General features: G+C 36.7%; 1 protein-coding gene across 1 annotated transcript; it reads left to right on the top strand.

The window, feature by feature from the left end:
* The first annotated feature begins 13,298 nt into the window (after positions 1 to 13,298).
* On the top strand, positions 13,299 to 22,255 carry LOC119587073 (gastrula zinc finger protein XlCGF57.1-like). The gene is made up of 2 exons (XM_037935853.1): positions 13,299 to 13,414; positions 19,663 to 22,255. Exon 2 carries the CDS (start codon positions 19,989 to 19,991, stop codon positions 21,294 to 21,296), a length of 1,308 nt encoding a protein of 435 aa, XP_037791781.1. The 5' UTR covers positions 13,299 to 13,414; positions 19,663 to 19,988; the 3' UTR covers positions 21,297 to 22,255.
* Positions 22,256 to 22,500: the final 245 nt, after the last annotated feature.

The raw sequence follows: 22,500 nt of genomic DNA, 5'->3' as shown, positions 1-22,500 counted from the left end.
ACTTTGCCTGGTATGCTGAGCAGTGTAATGCCACGGTAGTTGCACCAGTCCCAACGATCCCCTTTCCTCTTCCAGAGAGGGATGACCATGCCCCTCAACAAGTCAAGGGGAATGGTACCAGACATATGGTAGTCAAGACTGCATGCAAGCCCCAAGCCATAGGTTCACCCACAGCCGTTAGAAGTTCAGCAGGGATATCACATATGACTGCAGTTTTCCCACACTTCATTTTGGAAATTGCCATCCTAACTTCTGTGAGGATAGGAGGTTCCTCGCTGATGGGTGGGTCTGGCACAGGTACTGTGATACCACTTGCATCCAAGCTAACTGTTGGAAGGTCTACCGGTACAACTGCTCAAAATACTCAGCCCAAAATTCACGAACCCCAATATGATCTGAGATGATCTGTCCATCCACTGAGTGGACTGCAGTCATCTGCGAGGAGGGCTTAGAGTTTAGTTTTCTCAGGGCTTGGTAGGCAGGGCAAATGTCATTTATCAGGAAATGGCCTTCAACCTTCTCAGCAAGATTCTTGATGAACTGTTCCTTGTCCCTTCTCATCAGTGTCCAAACCCTACACACTAAAGGGCAATGCAAGACCTGATTGCCATTCAGCCAAGCTATGTGACATGCTTTAGTGGCCTCCAGTGTCTCCAGGGAGATGGAGTTCTGCCTTGCCCTCGGGCATACGCCAATGGACTCCTGCACTGCTTCGAGTGATATGCACTTGAAGAACTCGCACAGAGCAACTTGGTCCATAGGGTTATCCAGTTATGTGAATCGATCAGAGACTGCCATGGTGAATCGATGAGCACACTCCTCCTCCCTCAGTCTGTCCTAGTGAAACACCCTAGAGTGGCCATTGGAGGGAAGGGGAGTTTTGAAGTGGACCCGTAGGGTAGTTACAACCAGCCTATGGTCAGTGCTACAGAACTCGGCATTATGGTAAACTCTACAGTTCTGGAGGATCCTCCATCACGTGCTAACAAGAATGTGGTTGATCTCCTTGGCCACTGTATCTGTATTCTATATCATGTCTAGTGATGTGGGTTGGAGCGCTGATACCAGGAGCCGGAGATCCTCATTCTCAAGGACTCAGCAAAGTACCGGAAAAGGACTGTTCTCGCTGCTGGGATCAGCTCCTGAGCCATGGGGGCTGACAGACATCTTGTAGCCAGCTTGATCACAGCCGGATACTGCATTGGAGTCCCCCAGAACAATGCAAATATCTCGCTGTGGGCAAATGTCTGCTAAGGATGTGAGTTTGGCGTAGAATGCCTCTTTCACATCGAGTTTGCAAACATCAGTTGGAATAAGAGACATGAAGCCAAAGGCATGCTTCAGTCTCAATGCCATAATATGCTTGTCAACCAGTGTTACTTCAACTACCGAGGGTTGAAGTCAGCTGGAGATGGCTATGGCTACTTTCTGGAGGTGATGACCATTGCTGCAGCCCGACCAGTAGTAGGTGTACCCACCCATACTAATTGTGCCCCTGCCAGGTCGTCTCACCTTCAAGAGGGCAGCCACCTCAACTCTCAATCGCCCCAATTCCCTAAATAGCAGAGATAACTGCTCATCCTGCTGCAAGGACCAGATGTTCCACACGCCTACCCGGATAGCTCACCTGAGGTTAAGCCTTGGGTGGTTGCTTTGGGTGTACGCCACCTCTGCCACTCCTGCCGACACTGACCTAAATAAAAACGTAGGATCCCTGGGTTTGCCCCACAAACCTCATGGTGGGTTGGCACCAGCTGGAGTGCAGGCAGAACAAATAACTCTCACTCCCATCCTGCTCGCCAACATTTGCCCTCCCAACAGAGCCCACAGCCCTCCTCACTTGCTGGGTGGGAGGGACAGCACGCCCCCCCCCCCAACATATCGATTTGATTGGGTCATTGCCAATGAGTTAACTGGGGGGGAGAGCTGGCAAGGCCCACCTCCCCCGAGCCGCCCAATTACCCAAGGGTGACTATAGGGCAGGAGTCGTATAGAGCCAGGGTGTGTCCACACACTGGTGGGTCATGACCTCTGGGGCCTCCTGCTGCTCTGAGATTCCCCACAATTTAGCCTGGGACCGCAAGGTGTCCAGTATCCATGGGTGGCCACGAGGAGGCACTGCAGAAGTCTCAATGACGAAGAGACTGTAAACTGCCAGGGGAGGCTTATACATAGCTGCTCCCTTTTTCGCACTAGGCTAGCCAGTGGTGGCAGCTGCAAGCGAGAAGTATTGCAAACACTTAACACTATCTGGGCTACCACACCATCGCTTAACATAACCTGGAGCATGAAGCACCCATATATATAATATATATATATATATATATATATATATATATATATATATATATATATATATATATATATATATATATGCATAACCATATACACATCTGAATGTATGTATATATTAATGGATAAATGTATGTATGTATATATGTATGTGTGTTTGTGTATATATATATATAATGTGTGTGTGTATATATATATATATATATATATATATATATATATATATTATATATATATATATTTAATATTATATATATATAGTATATTTAAATTATACACACACACCCCACACCCCACACACACCACACACAAAACACATATATATATATTATATATTATTATATATATATATAATATATATTTTATTATATATATATATATATAATATGTATATCTATATAAATATTCATATATTTATATATTTAAATATCTACATTTGTATATATATTTATATATGAATATATACTTATATATGCATATATATTTATATGTGAATATGTCTATATATCTAAATATATATATATATATATATATATATATCATCATCATCATCATCAAGGGGCTAACGCTGATGGGGGCGCATTCAGTTCCAGCCCTCGAGGCGAGTCTCCAGGCAGGCACACGGCCCATCTCTAATTCCTCGCGACAGGTCTCATCAAGCTGCCCAAGCCATGATCTCCTAGGTCGTCCCACAGGCCTCCTCCACCAGGGTTGTCTCGCAGAAGAGACAACCCGATGGGCAGGGTCGTCCACTGGGAAGCGAGCTAGGTGGCCATATAGCCTGAGTTGGCGATCCCGGATTATGCAAGTAACAGGTCCTATGCCAGTCTCACAGTGTAACCGCTGGTTGGACACGTGGTCCTGCCAACTGTACCCCATGATCCGGCAAAGGGACAAAAGGCATCAAGGCGAGATTCCAAGACACTGGATGGCATCCAGGTTTCGCTTCCATAGAGCAAAACTGGCAGTATCAAGGTCTTGAAGACACGCAGCTTGGTCCTTCTGCATAGGTACCGACATCTCCAACGCTCTTTTTGATCTAGTTCATGGCTCCTGTTGCCAGACCAATCCGTCTACTGACTTCCTGGTCTGACAATCCAGAGATATGGGTTCTCCTAACAGGCCCCCAAAGTCCTGGATCTTGGTCTTGGTCCAGGAGACCTCTAGGCCTAGGGGCTTCGCCTCATTGCTAAAAATGCATCAAGAGCTGCCACAAGTTTACTCCAAGGACTCAGATAGGATGGCAACATCATCGGCAAAGTCAAGGTCTGAGACCTTAAAATGCCCAGTGTTGCTCCACACTGACTTGGCTAGTACCTCTGGCCCCCTTATGCAGTCCATACAAGTGTTGAAAAGTGTTGGTGCAAGGACACAGCCCTTTCATCACCTCTGAATTAACAGGGAAGAAGTTCGACATACCCCACCACCACTTTACAGCACTTTCAGTACCAGTACAGAGGCTTGCTATCAGGCTAATTATCTGTGCTGGAATTCCCCTTAGCCTCAGGATCTCCCATAATGATTCCCAATGCACCGAGTCAAACGCCTTCTTGAGGTCGATGTAGGCTGCAAGCCTATATATATGTATGTATATATTAAATATAATATATAATATATATTTTAAAAAATATATATATATATTTTTATATTATATATATATAAAATATATAATATATAAATAATTATATATCCACACAACACCACACACATAACCATGCTAATATACTGAAATAGGGAAAATTTTCAAGTACCAGTGTGAAAATAATCAGGGAATGATAATCTGAAACCCCACACACACACACACACACACATGTATATACATGAAATATATTAATATATAAAATATAAAATATAATTATTATAATATTATTTTATTATATATATATATAGATATATATATAAATAAAAATATATTTATATATAAAAAATATATATAAAATATATATATATAGATATTATATAATAAATTTTAAAATATATATATATATATTAAATATAATATAATATATATATAATATAATATATATAGAATATAATATATATATATAATATATATGATATATATATAATATATATAAAATATAGATATAATATATGAATCAAACACACACAGACACACTGAGACACACCCACAAAACCACCACACACACACACACACACACCACACACCAAAACACACACACACACACACACACCCCACACCCCACACACACATCTATAATATATTTATGTTAAAAAAGAATAATAATATATATATATATATATAAATAATATATATATATATAATATATATATATATATATATATATATTAAAATATATATAAAATATGTATGTTATGTGTATGTATATTATAATATATATATATATATAATATATATATATATTATATTCATGCTAATATACTGAAAACAAGAAATTCTCAAGGGTACCAGTGTGAAAAAAACTCAGGGAAGTTAATCTGAAACACACACACACACATATATGTGTTATAAATATACATATACATATAATATATATATATATACATATATATATAATATATATATATATATTTTATAATATATATAATATATATATATATTTTAGATAATTATATTTTGTATGAAAATATATGTATGATGTATGTATGTATGTACATGTGTATATGCAAGCACATGTATACAGCATACATATATGTATGCTGTATACATGTGCTTGCCTATGAAGAATGTGCATATAAATAATCATAGTAAAGATATGTTTCATAGTCTCCTTTTTGATATTCCACAACTGTCACAAATTTACTACATACCGTTTTTTTATAATACAGAATATCTACACTATTAATGATGTTATTTTCATTCTAAATAATAATATTATCATTATTACTTATTCTGTGTTTTGATCAATCTAATTATCCATTACAGAGTCATTATCATCAAGTGGCTTGGTAAGACAACTCACAAATTTATAATGATGTAGTTTTTTTTTTTTTTTTTTTTGTTAAATTGACAGATTCTTTGCATACATGAATTTATATATTTTTATTACTCTTTAAAAATTGCAAGTATAAATGTAACTAAGATATGTATTTTGGTCACTGTATTGTATAGACAGATGTGATATAAAAGGAAGTGTTTATAAAAGCACACCAGAAAATATAGTAACATTAGATCAGTTAACATTCAAACTGACAATGAATATAATGGATTGTTAAAATAACTTTCAGGGATAAAGAAAATCATACTTAAATGTATTAAAATTAAGATGAAATTAATGCACAGACACAGACACAGACACACAGACACACACGCACACACACACACACACACACACACACACCTCTTTATATATATACTTATTTTTTAAAATCATAATTTGTATATCTACATCATTTCCAGGTTAAATATAGGTACAAGTTACACAGTTTTGAGATTTATAATTCAATATGAGTCTCTCATTACTTCATTTTCATTGTATATTTGTTAGTTTACATAATAAAATAGTAACCTCATTAAAACTCAGCTGAATGTACACAGCAATTCTTGGGAAGCTTAGTTATTACACCATCTGTCTGCTTGTACTTGCCAAAGAGAAATTCACCAGTTTCTTTAACCTTGAGACAATTTCATTATCCACATGCATAGCCTCTTCAGTAGTGAGGACTGATGGAAGCAGAATACTGACAACTATGATAGAAAAAAGTTGCTTAATGAATGTTATTAATGCCGTGATCAAAATTATAGAACTTCAAGTGAAGAATCTATGACAGAAATGTATGCATTTGCAATGATCAGGGCATGATTTACCTACTTGTGGGCCCAGGGACATGCTGGGCCCCTTTCTTGTCAAGCCCCCATACTCCAAACCCTACGTATAGTGAAGGAGTTCTTAAGGTTGTGAATATAAAAAATGATATACTTGGTGTAAACTTGAAAAAGGTTATACATTGCCACACGGTGTGCCAGATTTATTTAAATGGGCCCTCAAATACCTATGGGTTATAGGCCAAAGGATTATTTGGTCTGTTAGTAAATCCAGCTCTGACAATGATAGTAACCGTTAAGCCAGGATACTTAAAAAATAAAAATAAAAATAAAATAAAATAAAATAAAATAAAATAAAATAAAATAAAAAAATCCCATGTGATGTTGGGGCATTTGGCTTATAAGTTTATGTAATGCTCTAAATATGTATCTTTTTGCTCTTCTATCTGCCTTATAGTCACCGCAAATGTCCTTTTTCATGCAGTGTAAATTTAATTAATTTCTGTTGTTTTACAATAACATTTTTTCATTTCAAATTTTGTTCATGTGGGTAATATGTTCCTCCACTTAATCATTATGATTCCTTTTCAGTTTTAATTTGTCTGTATTCCATATGCATGTCATTCTGAAAAATTTCTCTTGTGTCTAAAAGATTTATATAATACAGCACTTACATTGGTTAAAAGCTAAAACATTCTTGCCTTTACATAGTCTTACGTAGTTTACATAAAATGTGCGACTAAAAAAACAAACGAACTTTATTTGTCTACATTATGAAATGTTGCTACAAGAGTTACAATCATGCCAGGGGGAAAAAAAAAAAAAAAAAAAAAAAAAAAAAAAAATCCTTTTAGAGTTTCACAACTTTACAGAAAATGTTGATCTCATGTATAACCGCAAATTTTACGAAGCTTCATTTGGAATATACTGTTGACAATAAAAATATCAACAATCACAAGAGAAATATGACAAGTTTAAGTAAGCCTAATGCTGATAAATGAAAACTTGATAATAATAACAATAATGAAAAAAAAATAATAACAATAATAATAATAATAATAACAATAACAATAATAATAATAACAATAACAGTAATAATAATAATAATTAATAAAAAAAAAATATATATATATAAAATAAACTAATGCTGTTCCGTGATGACTTCCAAATGGCATTGGGAGTCAAAAACTGAAACACCCTCATGGAGATTAACGAAGGGCTTACATAAAAGTTGCATGATCTTTGCATGAATGTCCACGGTGGTCTGATAACATCTAAAGCCTATCTATAAGGCTCTTTAACCTATTTAAAAGATATAATTGCCTAAGCATTACCTTATAGTACACAACAGAAATCAAATTTATGCAGAAAATAAATGGTTTCACAGGTCGCAAAGACTATATAAAAATATTCCCTTCTGCAGCTATTAAGAGAGAATTTTCATTATTGCAACTGAAAAATAGAATCTATGCTACTAATTTCTTCAATTATATCAGAGAAAATAATAAAATGATACAGGATTTAAAATAAAATAAAAAAGTGAAGAATGTAAAAAGCATGAAAGAATTTCTATAAACTCTGGAGCCAAAAAAGCAATCTTGTAGAAAATATTCCTATTCCTATATGCAAACGTACTATAAATTATCTTATTCTGATTCTGATTAGGGTAATTAAAAAATAAAAAATCTAGAGGCTACATACTTTACAGTGAAAAGTGATTTCAGAAAATTTGAGAAATCTCTCCAATAAATCTGTTGGCCTGAAATTAAGTAGTATGTTCTCTACAAATGCAAAACTACAACAATAAATTCCATAATATTCTTTCTGATGTGGTAAACAGGAGGTAAGTATACATAAAAAAACAAATCAAAAATTGTATCAGAATTAACCCTCTCTCTCTCTTCACCTTACACCCTCCCTACTGCTTTCTTTTTGTCTCTCCCCTGTCTGTCTGTCTCTGTCTTCTCTCTCTTTCCATGTCTCCTACCCCTCCCCTTTCCCTATCCTCCCACCCCCCTTTCCTTCCTCCTACTTCTCTCCTCTCTATTACCCCTCTTCTCCCCCTACCCCTCCCTACCTCCTCATCTCCCCCACCCTGCTTTCTCTCCCTACTCCTTTTCTTTTCTCCCCCCCCCTTCTCTCTCTCTCTCTCTCTCTCTCTCTCTCTCTCTTTCTCTCTCCCCCCTCCCTCTATCTCTCTACCAGAGCGGAAGGGCACTTGGGGCCATTCATAACATGAGGTGATATTTGATAAATATTGTTTATGTTAAATATTGTTTATAAAATCCACGATCCAGGCGCAGAAGTGAAAGCCTAACAACAACAACAACAACTTGGACTTTGGCAGATTTAACTTGACATTTAACGCCAATCAGTAAGCACTGTACAGATGTCATATATTTGTGGAAAAACTATGGATGCGGGAAAGGCTGAATTTACCAAATGCCTTGGACAACTGAGGGTACTGGTCTGACACCTCGAAAGTACTTTTTGCTGACGTTATAGTTATAGATACACCCAGCAAGCGGTCTCTTCAAATATCTAGAAACATTCATTCACCCACTCATGAATCTCTTGTAAATTAGTGAGTGAGTGAGTGAGTGAGTGAGTGTGGTGGTGTGTGTGTGGGGGTGGGTGTGTTGTGTGGGGGTTGTGGTGGTGTTTGTGGTGGTGAGAGAGAGAGAGAGAGGAAGAGGGAAGAGAGAGAGAGAGAGAGAGAAAGAGAGAGGAGAGAGAGGAGGAGAAGAGAGAGAAGAGAAGAGAAGAGAGGTGTGTGGTGTTGTGTGTGGTGTTGTGTGTGTTTGTGTTTGTGGTGTGTGTGTGTGTGTGTGTGTGTGTTGTGTGTGTGTGTGTGTGTGTGTGTGTGTATGTGTATGTGTGTGTATGTATGTGTATGTATGTGTATGTATGTGTATGTGTGTGTTGTATGTGTATGTGTGTGTTGTATGTGTATGTGTGTGTGTATGTGTGTGTGTGTGTGTGTGTGTGTGCAACACATGTTAGAACAGGCCTTTTCGACGAAAATCACGGGATTTTTTCTTGTTCGTAAGTCTTGAAGAGACCTCACGGGTGAGTCAGCTTGGCAAAATGACTGTCAAGGAAAATTCTGATTTCGGACCCAGCACGTTATCATGATTTAATGCTATGACCAGAAGACAGTGCCCAACAGATTAAACACAAACGACAGCAATGAACATGTTTTGCTGGAGGGTATACCTTCTCTACTGCACGTCGCGAAGCAACACAGGACACTAGTCATTGTTGCTCTACTGTACTAGAACTGTCGACGAAGCATGTGGTACTGTTATAACTCACTGCATTTAAACATGAAGGCTTTAACTTTAGAATTTCAGGGTCAAAATGGCAATTTGCAGAAGAAAATAAACGTATTCTTTTATTCGTGTTCCATAAATAATGTCATGCAATATGAAGACATGAAGAATATCCAATGGAATAAATACATTATAAAAACTCTCCCTTATAGTTCATTTGGTGACAATACAGTTCTAGATCTGCGGTTGTTAACCTACGGCTCTTTCAAGGCAACTGTCATCTCTTAAAAATGTCGACAGTACAGGCGAAAATATTAGCATAAGTGCAATGAGGCTGAGCTTCTCAATTTATGCGTCGTGACACGAGTGTGTCGCTATTACCCTTCAGGAGTATAACGTAATATTATGCAGATGTTTGTTTTTTCTTTGAAAACACATCCCTTATAACATGATTTACAGTAGTTTTGTCAATTTTAAGAGAAATATACTAGTTCAGTATATGTATAATATATTTGTATTCGTACAAAAATGGATCCAAGTGTTGGTGTGTCACAGACGTGTATAATTTTCATTATGTCCCTATGCTGCAAAGATTGACAACCGTTGCAATGTCTGTAGACGCTTCTTTAGGTATAAAAAATGATAGCCTACTATTCTAGTGGAAGCAGTAGTAGAGTTTAACAGCTTGATTCTTTAATGGCACAAAAAGTACAACACACGGCGATGTTTAACACAAAATGTAGACTGGAAACAGCTTTGAGCGGTGGCGAGGCCGGGGCCAGGCAAGGGTCAAGGTGGTGGTCCGTCCTGCATTCCTTGGGTCAGGGCTGAGGTCATTTTGTTTTTTCCTCGAAGGCGCCACCGTCGAAACAGGAGACACGCGGATCTCCGCTTAACTTAAGGGGCCGGGGTCGCTTTTGGAAGCCATTACTTTGCACACAATTATGCTTGTATCCTCGCCATAGTATTGTATGTAACGGATTAGATAAAAGAAAACTGAGGGACTGATGATAATTTGCGCAAGAATTTATTGCTATTATCATCATTATCATTATATTGTTGTTGTTATTATTATTATTATTATTATTATTATAGTTATCGTTATTGTTGTTGTTTTGCTGTTGTTATCATTATCTTTACCATTATTATTATTTAAAATTATCATTATCAGATTTATTATTATTGCTATTATTATTGTTTTCCTTATTATATTTACCTCTACTACTGCTGGTGCTGATGCTACTGCTGTTGTTTACTACTACTACTACTATTACTACTACTAGCATCACCACCACCACCCCTACCACTACTAAATACTGATCATCTTGTCTTTGATTATGTTTGCCCCGCTTGGTATTGTAGGGAGGTGGGGGAGGATTTTAGTTTTTCGTAATTCCCATTCATAATTTACACCGCATTTACAGCAGCACTGCTTTCCTGCGAAGTTTGAAGAAACAGGTTCTCGATGACTGGGATGCCAACCTCTCCCGAGACCGTTCACCCCCCCCCTCCCCCTCAGGACACGCAGTCCTAGGGTAAACACAAAATACAAACCAGCTGTTTGTCAATGTCTTCAAGCTGCCTTACACCAAGTCTAAATAATTATTAATAATAACGCTACCAGAGAGCTAATCTGCTGTCAAATAAAGAATGTGATTATCAATAAATGTAAGTGATGAGAGAAAGCACTGAAGGCGCAAAGTCTAGTAGTAGTGGGTGGTTATTTTTTGCACTCCAGAGGCATTTCCGAAGTAAATAGGAGGAAATTGGTACTTTTGTTTATTATTGGTGCAAACGTTTGCATCAGTGGTATGTTGGGGGTTTAGGATCTCATGGTTTTTGTGAGGAAAAAATACACTACAAAGCCTAAAAAAAGTACAAAAAGCATATTTTGTTTAAAAACAAAGCTAAGTATAAGATTCAATATTGGGGACACAATTTTCACTTGGAAAACTTCCGCGGGGTAGGGCGTTTGGGGGGAACATTTTCGCTGTGGGGCCTAAATGACACCTAGACATACGTTCATTACATTTATTTTTTTGTTTTATGTTTATGTATATATAATATATTATATATTTAAAATATTTTTATAAAAAACACACACACACTACCTATATACACTTGTATGTTAGGCTTTTATTTCACAATGTAATTTCAGTACCCGCGCGCGCGCCAAAACACACACACACCCCACACACACACACCCCACACACACACACACACACACACAACACACACAACACCACACACACAACACACACACTAAAAAAAGAGGGGCTCCAAAAAGATCCATCCTCTGGGTCCCAAAATGCCTTGCTATGCTATTGACTGTTAGTTCCCCACCATAACACAGTCCCGATTATCAATTCTGCAGTTACCGCCTTGAAGGGGCGTTAATTGGGGGGGGGGGCAGTTGCCCCTCAAATCTGTTTGCCTCCCTCATATTTTGGCTTGTTTCCCCAAGAGCCACAGTTTTAAACTTTTTTCCCCAATTACACCTTAAGGGTCTGATTATATCTTAAAATTGTCTCTAGAATAGCTCATTTTTTCTAAATGTTTGTTCGTTTAGCCCGCCTCCCCCCATGCCCCCCCCGAAAAAGCTGAAATGCCCCTGCCACCCTTTACTTCCTGGTTGAGGCTAAGAGGACCACTGCAGATATGGCAAGATGACATTAATGGTTATGTCAAATTACGGCAAACGGCGAGAAATAGCGTCTGAATCGGGTCTGGGACTTTTGCAGGCGGGCTGTTAACGCTGCGATTCTTGCCTCATTCCATGGAGGCTGGTGCGCCCCCAAGGCCCCGCACGATAAACGGTCAATAGTGATGATTCACAAGGGGTTAACTCTGAATGGCTGAAGAGGTCGCTCCATGAACAATGCCCGGCGAAGCCCACGATCGCTAGACTCGCCAAACAAAATTTCTCTCACTCTCTCATCTCTCCACACTCATACACGCACGCGCGCGCGCACACCCACACACACACACACACACACACACACACACACACACACACACACACACACACACACACACACACACACACACACACACACACACACACACACACACACACACACACATATGTATACGTATACTCCACTCCTCTCCTCTCCCCTTCCTATTCGTTGCTCGCTTCCTCCCTCCCTCCCCCCTCAGCTCATTCCTTGTCTGACTGCTCCTCACTTTTCTCTCCCTCTCCCAGTTTGTCTAACCGTTAGTCTTCCTAGATGTTTCTCTCTCTCTCTCTCTCTCTCTCTCTCTCTCTCTCTCTCTCTCTCTCTCTCTCTCTCTCTCTCAAAAAAAAAAAAAAAAAAAAAAAAAGTGCCGGTACTGTCTAGCTGAAATGTGATATGTGTGAAAAAAGAACCCATAACCACCAAGAATACTATGTAACAATATAGTATTCTTGTTAATTTAAATGAAAGTCTTCCCTCATGGCTCAGACTTTTCGTGCGAATTATTGATATCTATATTTTCTTTTTCTTTGTCAAGATCTTGAAATGCTCATTAGTTCAAATCAGCAACTATTTCTGTAAGACGCAAGCTTTAGAAATACAAATACAGGTCGGATGTAGATTTTAAGCAGTTTTCCACTGATTTAGGAAATAGCTGCTAAAAAGGCAACGCCATTGATTAATTTTAAGAGATTGATGTTAATGCTAAAAAAATATATCGGTTGAGTCTTGAGCAAGGAATGCCAAGAGATGTCTTTTTCAGTAACTCCACAGAGTAGTATTATTTTTGTTTAAATGCATTACCATATTTATTTTCCTTCGCCTCGCACATTTTTGACATTTCATAAAACCTGACGAGAATTCTTTCGATAATGAATCTGCTTGAGTTTGTCGTTAGAACAAAGCCATAATTTATAGTTGTTATAAATTGTCTAATGCGCATCGTTCCTCAAATGCAAGTTATAACCAAGAAACCGAAAAATAAACGCACTAGAGGAAAGATACCAATATCCATGAACTTTCTAAAATAACGCGTGTTCTCCTATTACATATTTGCTGTTATCCTCAAAATTTACGTCCTGACTCCTGACGACGACTTCGAGCATCAACAATTATCGTTTTCTCAATTTGCTCTCAGAACTCAGGTAATATTTTAACTATAACTTATCTTTTTCACTCTAACTGATGTCCAACTATTTTTATATTATCAAAAGAGGATATGAAGACTTAAAAAATGAGTGGAAATTATATAATTCCCTTTAAATTGTATGAGATTTTTGGCTTTGTTTTTCTCTCTCCTTTGTCAAGCCTTAAGAGTTCTCGAGGAAATATTCTTATTTTTTCTTATGTATTTTCTTCATTCTTTTTTCATTTGCCTGTTCAGCTTCCTCATTTTTTTTTCAGGAAAATTGTTGATTTTAAAGTAGGCGATTTAAGTCTTCAAGTTCATATACTAAGTACTTGATTTTTTTTTTTTTTTTTTTTTTTTTTTTTTTTTTTTTTACAAAAAATACTAAGATAGGTAATGATTGTATTTGCCTTTTTCTTAAACTGAATTGCAGTGTTAGTTGTTTTTAAAATTTAATGATGGATTGTTAAAAATGGCAAAACTTAAGTGATAACTTTTATGTATGGAGAGAAATATGGGAAGGGTATACAATAAATTAGTAATGAAGACTTTACACTGTCTAAACTAACATTAGCATTGGTTTACATTGTGGAAATTATGTTATGTATTGTGTATTTATTTATGGATGATAGAGTGAATCAAGTAATCAAAGTTTACAAGTTGGGATAAGCTAGCAATGTTCATTTTGTAAAATGGAGTGTCCAGTAAGTGTTTACAAGAAGCCCACAGTGTTTCTATTTTTTTTCATTTATTATTATTATTATTTTTTTTTTACTTATAATAATAACACTTGTCCAAATCCACTTAAAACATCCCAACTCAGTCTATTGCTGTTACCTCTGGCACTCCAGCAAAGGTCAGCAAGCCTCAATCACTTGTATTCTTGCTCTATAGAGTGTGTAGATTTCTCATAATGGATCTAGTTGAATTCCCATTAGAATATATGTTTTGAAGGACTGTTAGGTGTAGAGGATACAGTAATTGATTGTCATTCTGGGTGTAATATAAACATTTCCTGAGCTTTCAAAAATATATAGAAGCACAAAAGTGCCAAATATACATGGGTGTTATTGTTTTTATTAATTCTGATTATTGAACCAAAGTGTACATAGGTTTAGACATATATACTCCAGCATTATTTAAATCTAAAAAAAAAAAATACAAAAATAAGAAAAAAAGAAAGGTTAGTGTTGCCAGTACTATACATATATTATTGGATTGTTTATGTCTGTAGTCCCTTCATAAAATTATTATTATAATTAGTAATAATGATGTTGATGGTGATGAAGTGGTGGTGATGATGATGATAAAGATAATGATGATCATGATGATCATGGTAAAGGTGATAAATCTAAGTGATGGTGATAATGATGGTAATGGTGATAGTGATGGTGGTGGTGGCAGCAGTGGCAATGATGGTGATGGTGGTAATGGGGTGATGATGATGATAGCAATGATAATTATGATAATGATGAAGATAATGACAATGATAATGATAATGACAGTAATAATAATGATGATAATATCAGTATCATTTATGATATAGATAATGTTAATGATAAAATATTATCAATAATTAAAATAATTCCAATAGCTAAGGAAAACAATGTCAAGAATAAATCCAGTATCAGTAATAAGTAAGAATACTACTACTATTATTACTACTAGAAATATTGATAGTGATAATAATTCTTATTGTTGTCACTACAATTGCTGCTGCTGCTACTATCACTATTTATCATCATCACCACTATCATCATTACTGTCAACCTTATCATTGTCATTGCCACTGTCATTAATGTTGTTAATACTGTTGTCATTGTCATTAGCATTAGCATTAGTATTGCTTTTGCTATTACTCGTACTTGTACACTTACTCTTGCCTTTACATGTACCAGAGTTGTTATTGATAGAATTGCTGTTTCTGTTACAGTTACTGTTACTATTGATATCGATGTTTTCATTTTAATTTTTATTTATTTTTTATTTATTTATTTTTTGTTTTTGTTTTGTTTTGTTTCTATTTCTACATTTTTATTTTTACTTTTACTTTTATGTATACTTTTACTTTTACTTTCACTTTCACTTATTATTATTATTATTATTATTATTATTATTATTATTATTATTATTATTATTATTATTATTATTTTTTATTATTATTATTTATTTTCTTTTTATTTTTATTTTTTTGTTACTATTCATTGTTAGAATTATTGTTGTTGTTATTGTTATCATAATTATTATCATTATTATTATTATTATTATTATTATTATTATTATTATTACTATTATTACTATTACTATCATTTATCATTATTATCATTATCATCATTATCATCATTATAATTATTATAATTATTATAATTATAATCATCATCATCATCATCATCATCATCATCATCATCATCATCATCATCATCATCATCATCATCATCATCATCATCATCATCATCATCATCTCATCATCATCATCATCATCATCATGTTATTGTTATTGTTATTGTTTTTATTGTTGTTGTTGTTATCATCATCATCATTTTGATTATAATCAGGAAAATAATGATAATAAGCAGGATAATAATATTGATAATAATGATTGTTATTATTACATTATTATTGTTAACATTATAAATTTTCTTGTTATTATTATAAATTGTATATGTTATATTATTATTTATATGTTATATAAATTTTATTATTTATGTGTGTGTGTGTGTGTGTGTGTGACATAGACATAGACACACACACACACCAACACAACACACACAAAACACACACACACAAACACACACACAAAAAACAACACACACACACACACAACACACACACACACACACACACACACACCAACACTCACACACACACACACACATACATACATACCACACACACACACACACACAAAACACACACACACACACACACACACTCACACCACATCACACTCACACTCACTCACTCACACTCACTCACTCACTCACTCACTCACTCACTCACTCACTCACTCTCACTCACTCACTCACTCACTCACACATACTCACACTCACATTCATACTCACACACACATATGAACAGATACGTATAATTGTTTATGGTTATAATTTCTATATGTTAGTGATGTTGTGTTGAGTTCTTGTGTAGTGTTGTGAGTGTGTGTTATTGTGAATTTTTTTTTTTTTTTTTTTTATTTTTTTTTTGGGTTTTTGTTTTTTTTTTATTTTAAAAAATAAAATTTTGGGGTTATTTTTTTAAATTTTTTTATTTTTTTTGGGGTTTTTTGAAGCGTTTTTTTTTGGGTGGTGGGTTTGTTTTTTTTGGGGGGTTTTTGGAAGGAGAACCCCCCAGCTGCCCCACCCCCCCCAAACCCCCCCAAAAAAAAAACCCCAAACCCCAAACCCCCAAAACCCCCCCAAAACCCCCCAAAAAACCCCCCCCAAAAACCCAAAACCCCCCCCCCAAAAGAAGCCCACAAAACCCCAAAAAAGGGAAAACCGGAAACCCCAAAAATACCCCCAAAACCCCCAAACACGCAAAAAAAAAAAAAAAACCCACCAAAACCCACCCCCCAAAAACCCAAAAAACACAAAAAACCCAAAAAAAAAAAAAAACCCCCAACAAAAAAAAAAAAACCCAAACCCAAAAAAAATCCCCAAATCTAAAATCCCCCAAACAACAAAAAAACCCTAAATTAAAAACCCCCTCCAAAACCCCAAAATAAAAATAAAAAAAACAAAAAAACCAACAAAAAAAATTTTCCCCCAACCCCAAAAAAAAACCCCTTTAAAACCCCTTAAAAAGCCCCTGTCCCCTGTTCGAAAAAAAAAAAAAAAAAAAAAAAACCCCACCTACAGACACACAACACACCACACAACACACACACACACAACACCCCCCCACCCAAACCCCAAAACACCCCCCCCAAACAAAAAAACAAACCCAAAAAACACCAAAAAAAAAAAAACCCCAACAATCCCCAAACCCCCACACCCCCACACCCCACAACACACACACAAAAAAACCCACAATAAAAAACAACAACAAAACAACAACAAAACAACACAAAAACAAACACAAAAAAATACAAAAAAAAACAACAAAACCCAAAACATAAAATCCAATAAATAAAAACCAAACCAAAAAAAAAACCCTCCCCCCCCCCAAAAAAACCCAAAAAAACCCCCAAACCAAAACCCCCAAAACCAAAAAAAAAAACCCCAATGAAAAAAACCCCCAACCCCCAAAAATTTCCCCCCCAAAAAAAAAAACACACACACAAAACACACACAAAAACCCAACAACAACAACATACAACATTACAACCACACACACACACACACACAAAACACACACACACACACACACACTCACACCACAATCACCACCACACTCCCCAAAACCCTCACACACACCATGCACCACCACTGCACCACCACATACCACCACTCCACCACCATCCACACACACTCCACTCACCCACCACTCGCACCCCCACTCCACAACTCACCACTCACTCACTCACCACTCACTCACTCACTCACTCACTCCCCTCACTCACTCACTCACTCACTCACACACACCCACACTCCCCACTCACACTCACCCTCACATTCAACCACACTCACATCAACCCCACACCTAAACCAACTAATTAATTTATATAACCTATAATAAAGGGGGGGGGATTTTTTTATTTTATTTTAACCTTTTATGTTTAAAATTATAGGTGTGTGTGTAGGGGGTGTGTGTGTGTGGTGTGGTGGGGTGTGTGTGTGTGTGGTGTGTGGTGTGTGTGTGTGGTGTGGTGTTTGGGTTTGGGGTGTGTGTGATGTGTGTGTGTGCGTGATGTAGGGGGCTGGGTAAAAATTTGTGTCGTGTTTTTGTGGTGTGTTGGGGGGTTTTTGGGTTTTTATTTTGTGTGTGTTGTTTAGGATTTAATTATATTTTTCCCCTAAAAAAAAAAAAAAAATAAAACACACACACACACACACACACACACACACACACACACACACCACACAACACACACACACACACACAACAAAACCCCAACAAACCACAACACATACACACACACACACACACACCACACATAAAAAAAAAAAAAAAACACACTCACCACACACCAACTCACAACACACTATAAAGACATATAAACACTTCTTAACACCAATTATAATGTGTGGGGTTGTGGGGGGTGGGGTGTGTGTGTGTTTTTGGGGTAGTGGGGTGGGGTGGTGGGTGTGTGTGGTGGGGTGTGGTGGTGTGGGTTTGTTTTGGGGGGTGTGTGTGGGGGTGTGTGTTTTTGTGTGTGTGTGTTTTTTTTTAAATATATAAATGTAAATCTAACACACACACACACATGTATGAATATACTTTAGCACACAAACACACATGAAAACACGTACACAAATATGGACACATGTAAACGCTAGATGTTTCTTCATGTTCTTTTATTGATTAATCTCTTGGATCCAGATGCACATGGCCCAAAATATGGGCATTAGGCATACTTGAGTGCAGCTTGTAGGCTGGGCATGCACAATCACTTTTGTATGGTGACAAGACTTCACTTTCTCTTTTTTTGCATAAGTGTTTTTAACTTTTTTTTTTTTGCCATTTTTTTTCCAATGTCTTATTTGTCATTTGATTTGCTTTATCCATATAGTAATAGACTGTTTTTCTTACACAAACTCCATATCATCTCTCTAAGTAATCATGCACAGTGCAATGTTAACAATAATGAGTAACATTTTGTTATTTTGGGTCATTAAATTTTTTCCCCTAATGTTCAAATTTGTGTAATACAACCTACACTACTGGTCACGGGGACAGGATCCTGAGCCAGTGTTCTTCCAGCCATGGCTCACGCACAGTACATTCCACATTCGTTTATTGATGGTTATAATTCAAAAGTCCCTTCATTAAATGCCCACTAAGTCTAAGCACCCTTCAAGAGCTTTGTGCACCTATGGTGAGTCATTCCTGTTACCCTGGCCTTTAGCAGAAATTTTCATGACGGCAAGTTCCCATCACTCTAGCTCTTAGTCAAGTATTCCCATGATGGCATGTTCATGTCACCCACTAATCAAATATGGCTGGGTCAAAGTTGCAGGCATCTAGGAAAACATATGGTCCCCATTATTCTAATCAGCAACCACTGTGTGGCTTTCATTGAGTTAAATTGGGTTAAAAGAGAGATTGATAGTCTTCAAGACTTCAGTAACTTCAAAAATGACTAATGAAAACTTGATTTCATTGCAGGCACCCACATACACATCTGTCCCACATCTGGACATTCACCTGCCTCAAGCTGCCTTTAGTGTATATACTAGAGATGACATCAGTATTTGGGACTTTTGTAGGACAGTGATGTTATTAGACTAGTGCTGTCAGTAAATCCTATAAGAAACTGATTTGCAAAAATGGAGTAGCAAGTGACAAAGAAATCTGGGATCAGTAATATCCTTGTCTCCATATAGGTGGGAGGAAAAGGAGATAAGTAGTTAGAAGTGTGACTTTGTGAGATCTGCATTGAGATAGACAATTAGAGAGTCTATCATATTTTTGTTTGTGGTAAGAAATTCACAATGAAAGCTGAGATGATGACTCACATGACACACGTTCAGTTTCATGCAAGTGAAGAGCCCTTCCAGTGCACACAATGTGATAAGAAATTCATTCAGATGGCAGACTTGACAAAGCACATCCAAATTCATGCAACTGAAAAGCAGTTTGAATGTTCCTATTGTGACAAGAAATACACTCAGAAGGCTCAGCTTCACCTACACCTACGGATTCACACTGGTGAAGAACCTTTCCATTGTACGTTCTGTGAAAAGAAATTTACAAGGAAAGACAACTTGATAAAGCATGTGCGGATTCATACAGGTGAAAAGCCATTTGACTGTACATTTTGTGCCAAGAAATTCACCCAGAAGTCTCATTTAACCAAACATATTCGTATACACACTGGTGAAAAGCCATACAACTGCTCATATTGTGAGCAGAAGTTTCCTCAGAAGTCAAATCTGTTGCGTCACATATGGATCCATACAGGAGACAAGCCCTTTGAGTGTACATATTGCGACAAGAAGTTCATTTTGAAATTTGATTTAACACGTCATATTCAGATTCACACTGGTGAAAAGCCCTTTGAGTGTTCATTTTGTGACAAAAAGTTTACTCAGAAGTCACATCTGATGCACCACATACAGATGCACACAGGTGAAAAGGCTCTGAAACGTGCCCAAGGGGAAAAGAAGATCACACCAAAGTCTGACTTGAAGATTCCTGTACCAAGCAATGCATGTGACAAGCCTTTTGTAGACAGCAAACCTTTTGTCGACAGCAAGCCTTTTGTTGACAACAAGCCTTTTGTTGACAACAAAGCTTTTGCTGAAAACAAGGCTTTTGTTGAAAACAAAGCTTTTGTTGAAAATAAGGCTTTTGCTGAGAAAGCATTTGCTGAAAAAGCTTATGCTGAGAAAGCATTTGCTGAGAAAGCTTTTGCAGAGAAAGCTTTCGCTGAAAAGGCTTTCGCAGAAAAGACTTTTGCTGAAAAAGCTTTTGCTGAGAAGGCTTTTGCTGAGAAGGCTTTTGCTGAAAAAGCTTTTGCCGAAAAAGCGTTTGCTGAAAAAGCTTTCGCTGAAAAGCAGTATGCTGAGAAGCAGTATGCTGAGAAAGCACTTGCTGAAAAGCCCTATGGTGAAAAGCCATTTGAGTACCCGTATTGTGACAAATTCAGACACAAGCATAATTTGATGTACCCTGAGTGGAACTATGCCAATGGAGAGCCCTCTCAGCATCCCATTTTCAACAGAGGATTCAGAGAAACTGGAGCATTAGCTTGGCATTTAGGCAACATGCATAAGAGAGACCCGGCAAGTGCCCAGTGAGGTTACTGTCACTCATTTCGAAACTCAAACTCGCACTCTAATTCAAACAGGACCTCAACTATGTGCCAGATGTATAGAAGTTGAGCCTAGACCTCACCTTCGGTACAAGCCTGAATTGTCTTACTTTTATTGCTAAATGAAGAGGATGGGTTTGCCAATATTCAGGTGTAGTTGAGGGGGAAATTATGCTCCTTATTTTGAACACGAAAAGTGTCGGAGGATATCATGCAACTGTGAAGAAGAAAAGGAGTTCAGGCCACTGAAGTCCATGTAAGAGTGAATTTTCCCAGAGTCCTGATATGCTTCCCAGTGATTTCTTTTTTCCTATTAGAAAAAAAAGTAGTAGAAGTGTTTTCTTATATGTATATTCCACAAATGACAGGTTAGACACAAGAAACAATGATGAAAGTCTCATCATCAGAAAATTGTCGCTTTGATCAAATGTCAAGCACTCTCGCAGCAATACGTCATCCTCAGAACTCAAATCATCTAGATTCTTAAGCAGTCAAGATATCTATGAGCGTATTAATTCCGTGAAAGTTGTGTGTCTGGCTGTCTTCAGGTGTCATTAGTACATGATGCCAGAGCCATATTGTGTATTCTGCCTCGTTGTCAAGTCTTAACGTCTTGAGTCCATGAAAGGCTGATTATTCATGTAAGTTTAGAGTACAACTTGGTGACAGCATTTGATGATTGATACAAACTGCCAGCTATCGTTTTGGGGATGACTCTTGTAAGTTAAAAATTTCAAATGTAAATTCAGATTTTGTGTATAATGCATTTACTTGTGTCAAGTATACTGGACAGGACCTGTAAAAGGGCTGAAGATTTTAGTTTGTAAAGTACACAAAAGCTCTCTGTCTCCTTGATTAAATGCTGTCCCTATAGTAATGGAGCTAAATTTAGAAGATTAGATGTAAAAGAAAAAAAATAATAAAAAAGTAAAATATAAAAAAAAATAGAAATTATGTTCTTTATACATAAAATACTAAAACAGTATTTTTATTACTATCATTAATGATTTTAATGATATTATAATTATTAGCATAAGTTTATTCTTATCATTATTATTTGTTTTTTGTTTTGGTAACAGGTTGACTTGAGCATCTTCATCCATTGTTTCCTCTGCATTACGGCTTTTTTCTTTCCGTTTTCTCAACCAAGAGGGTACTTTGATATATGTACAAAATAAATAGATTTGAAC

Source organism: Penaeus monodon, chromosome 1, assembly GCF_015228065.2.
Source record: "Penaeus monodon isolate SGIC_2016 chromosome 1, NSTDA_Pmon_1, whole genome shotgun sequence".
In the NCBI taxonomy this organism is placed as follows: Eukaryota; Metazoa; Arthropoda; class Malacostraca; order Decapoda; family Penaeidae; genus Penaeus; species Penaeus monodon.
Note: the sequence above shows the minus strand (reverse complement) of the source record. Positions and strands in the feature narration are given on the sequence as shown.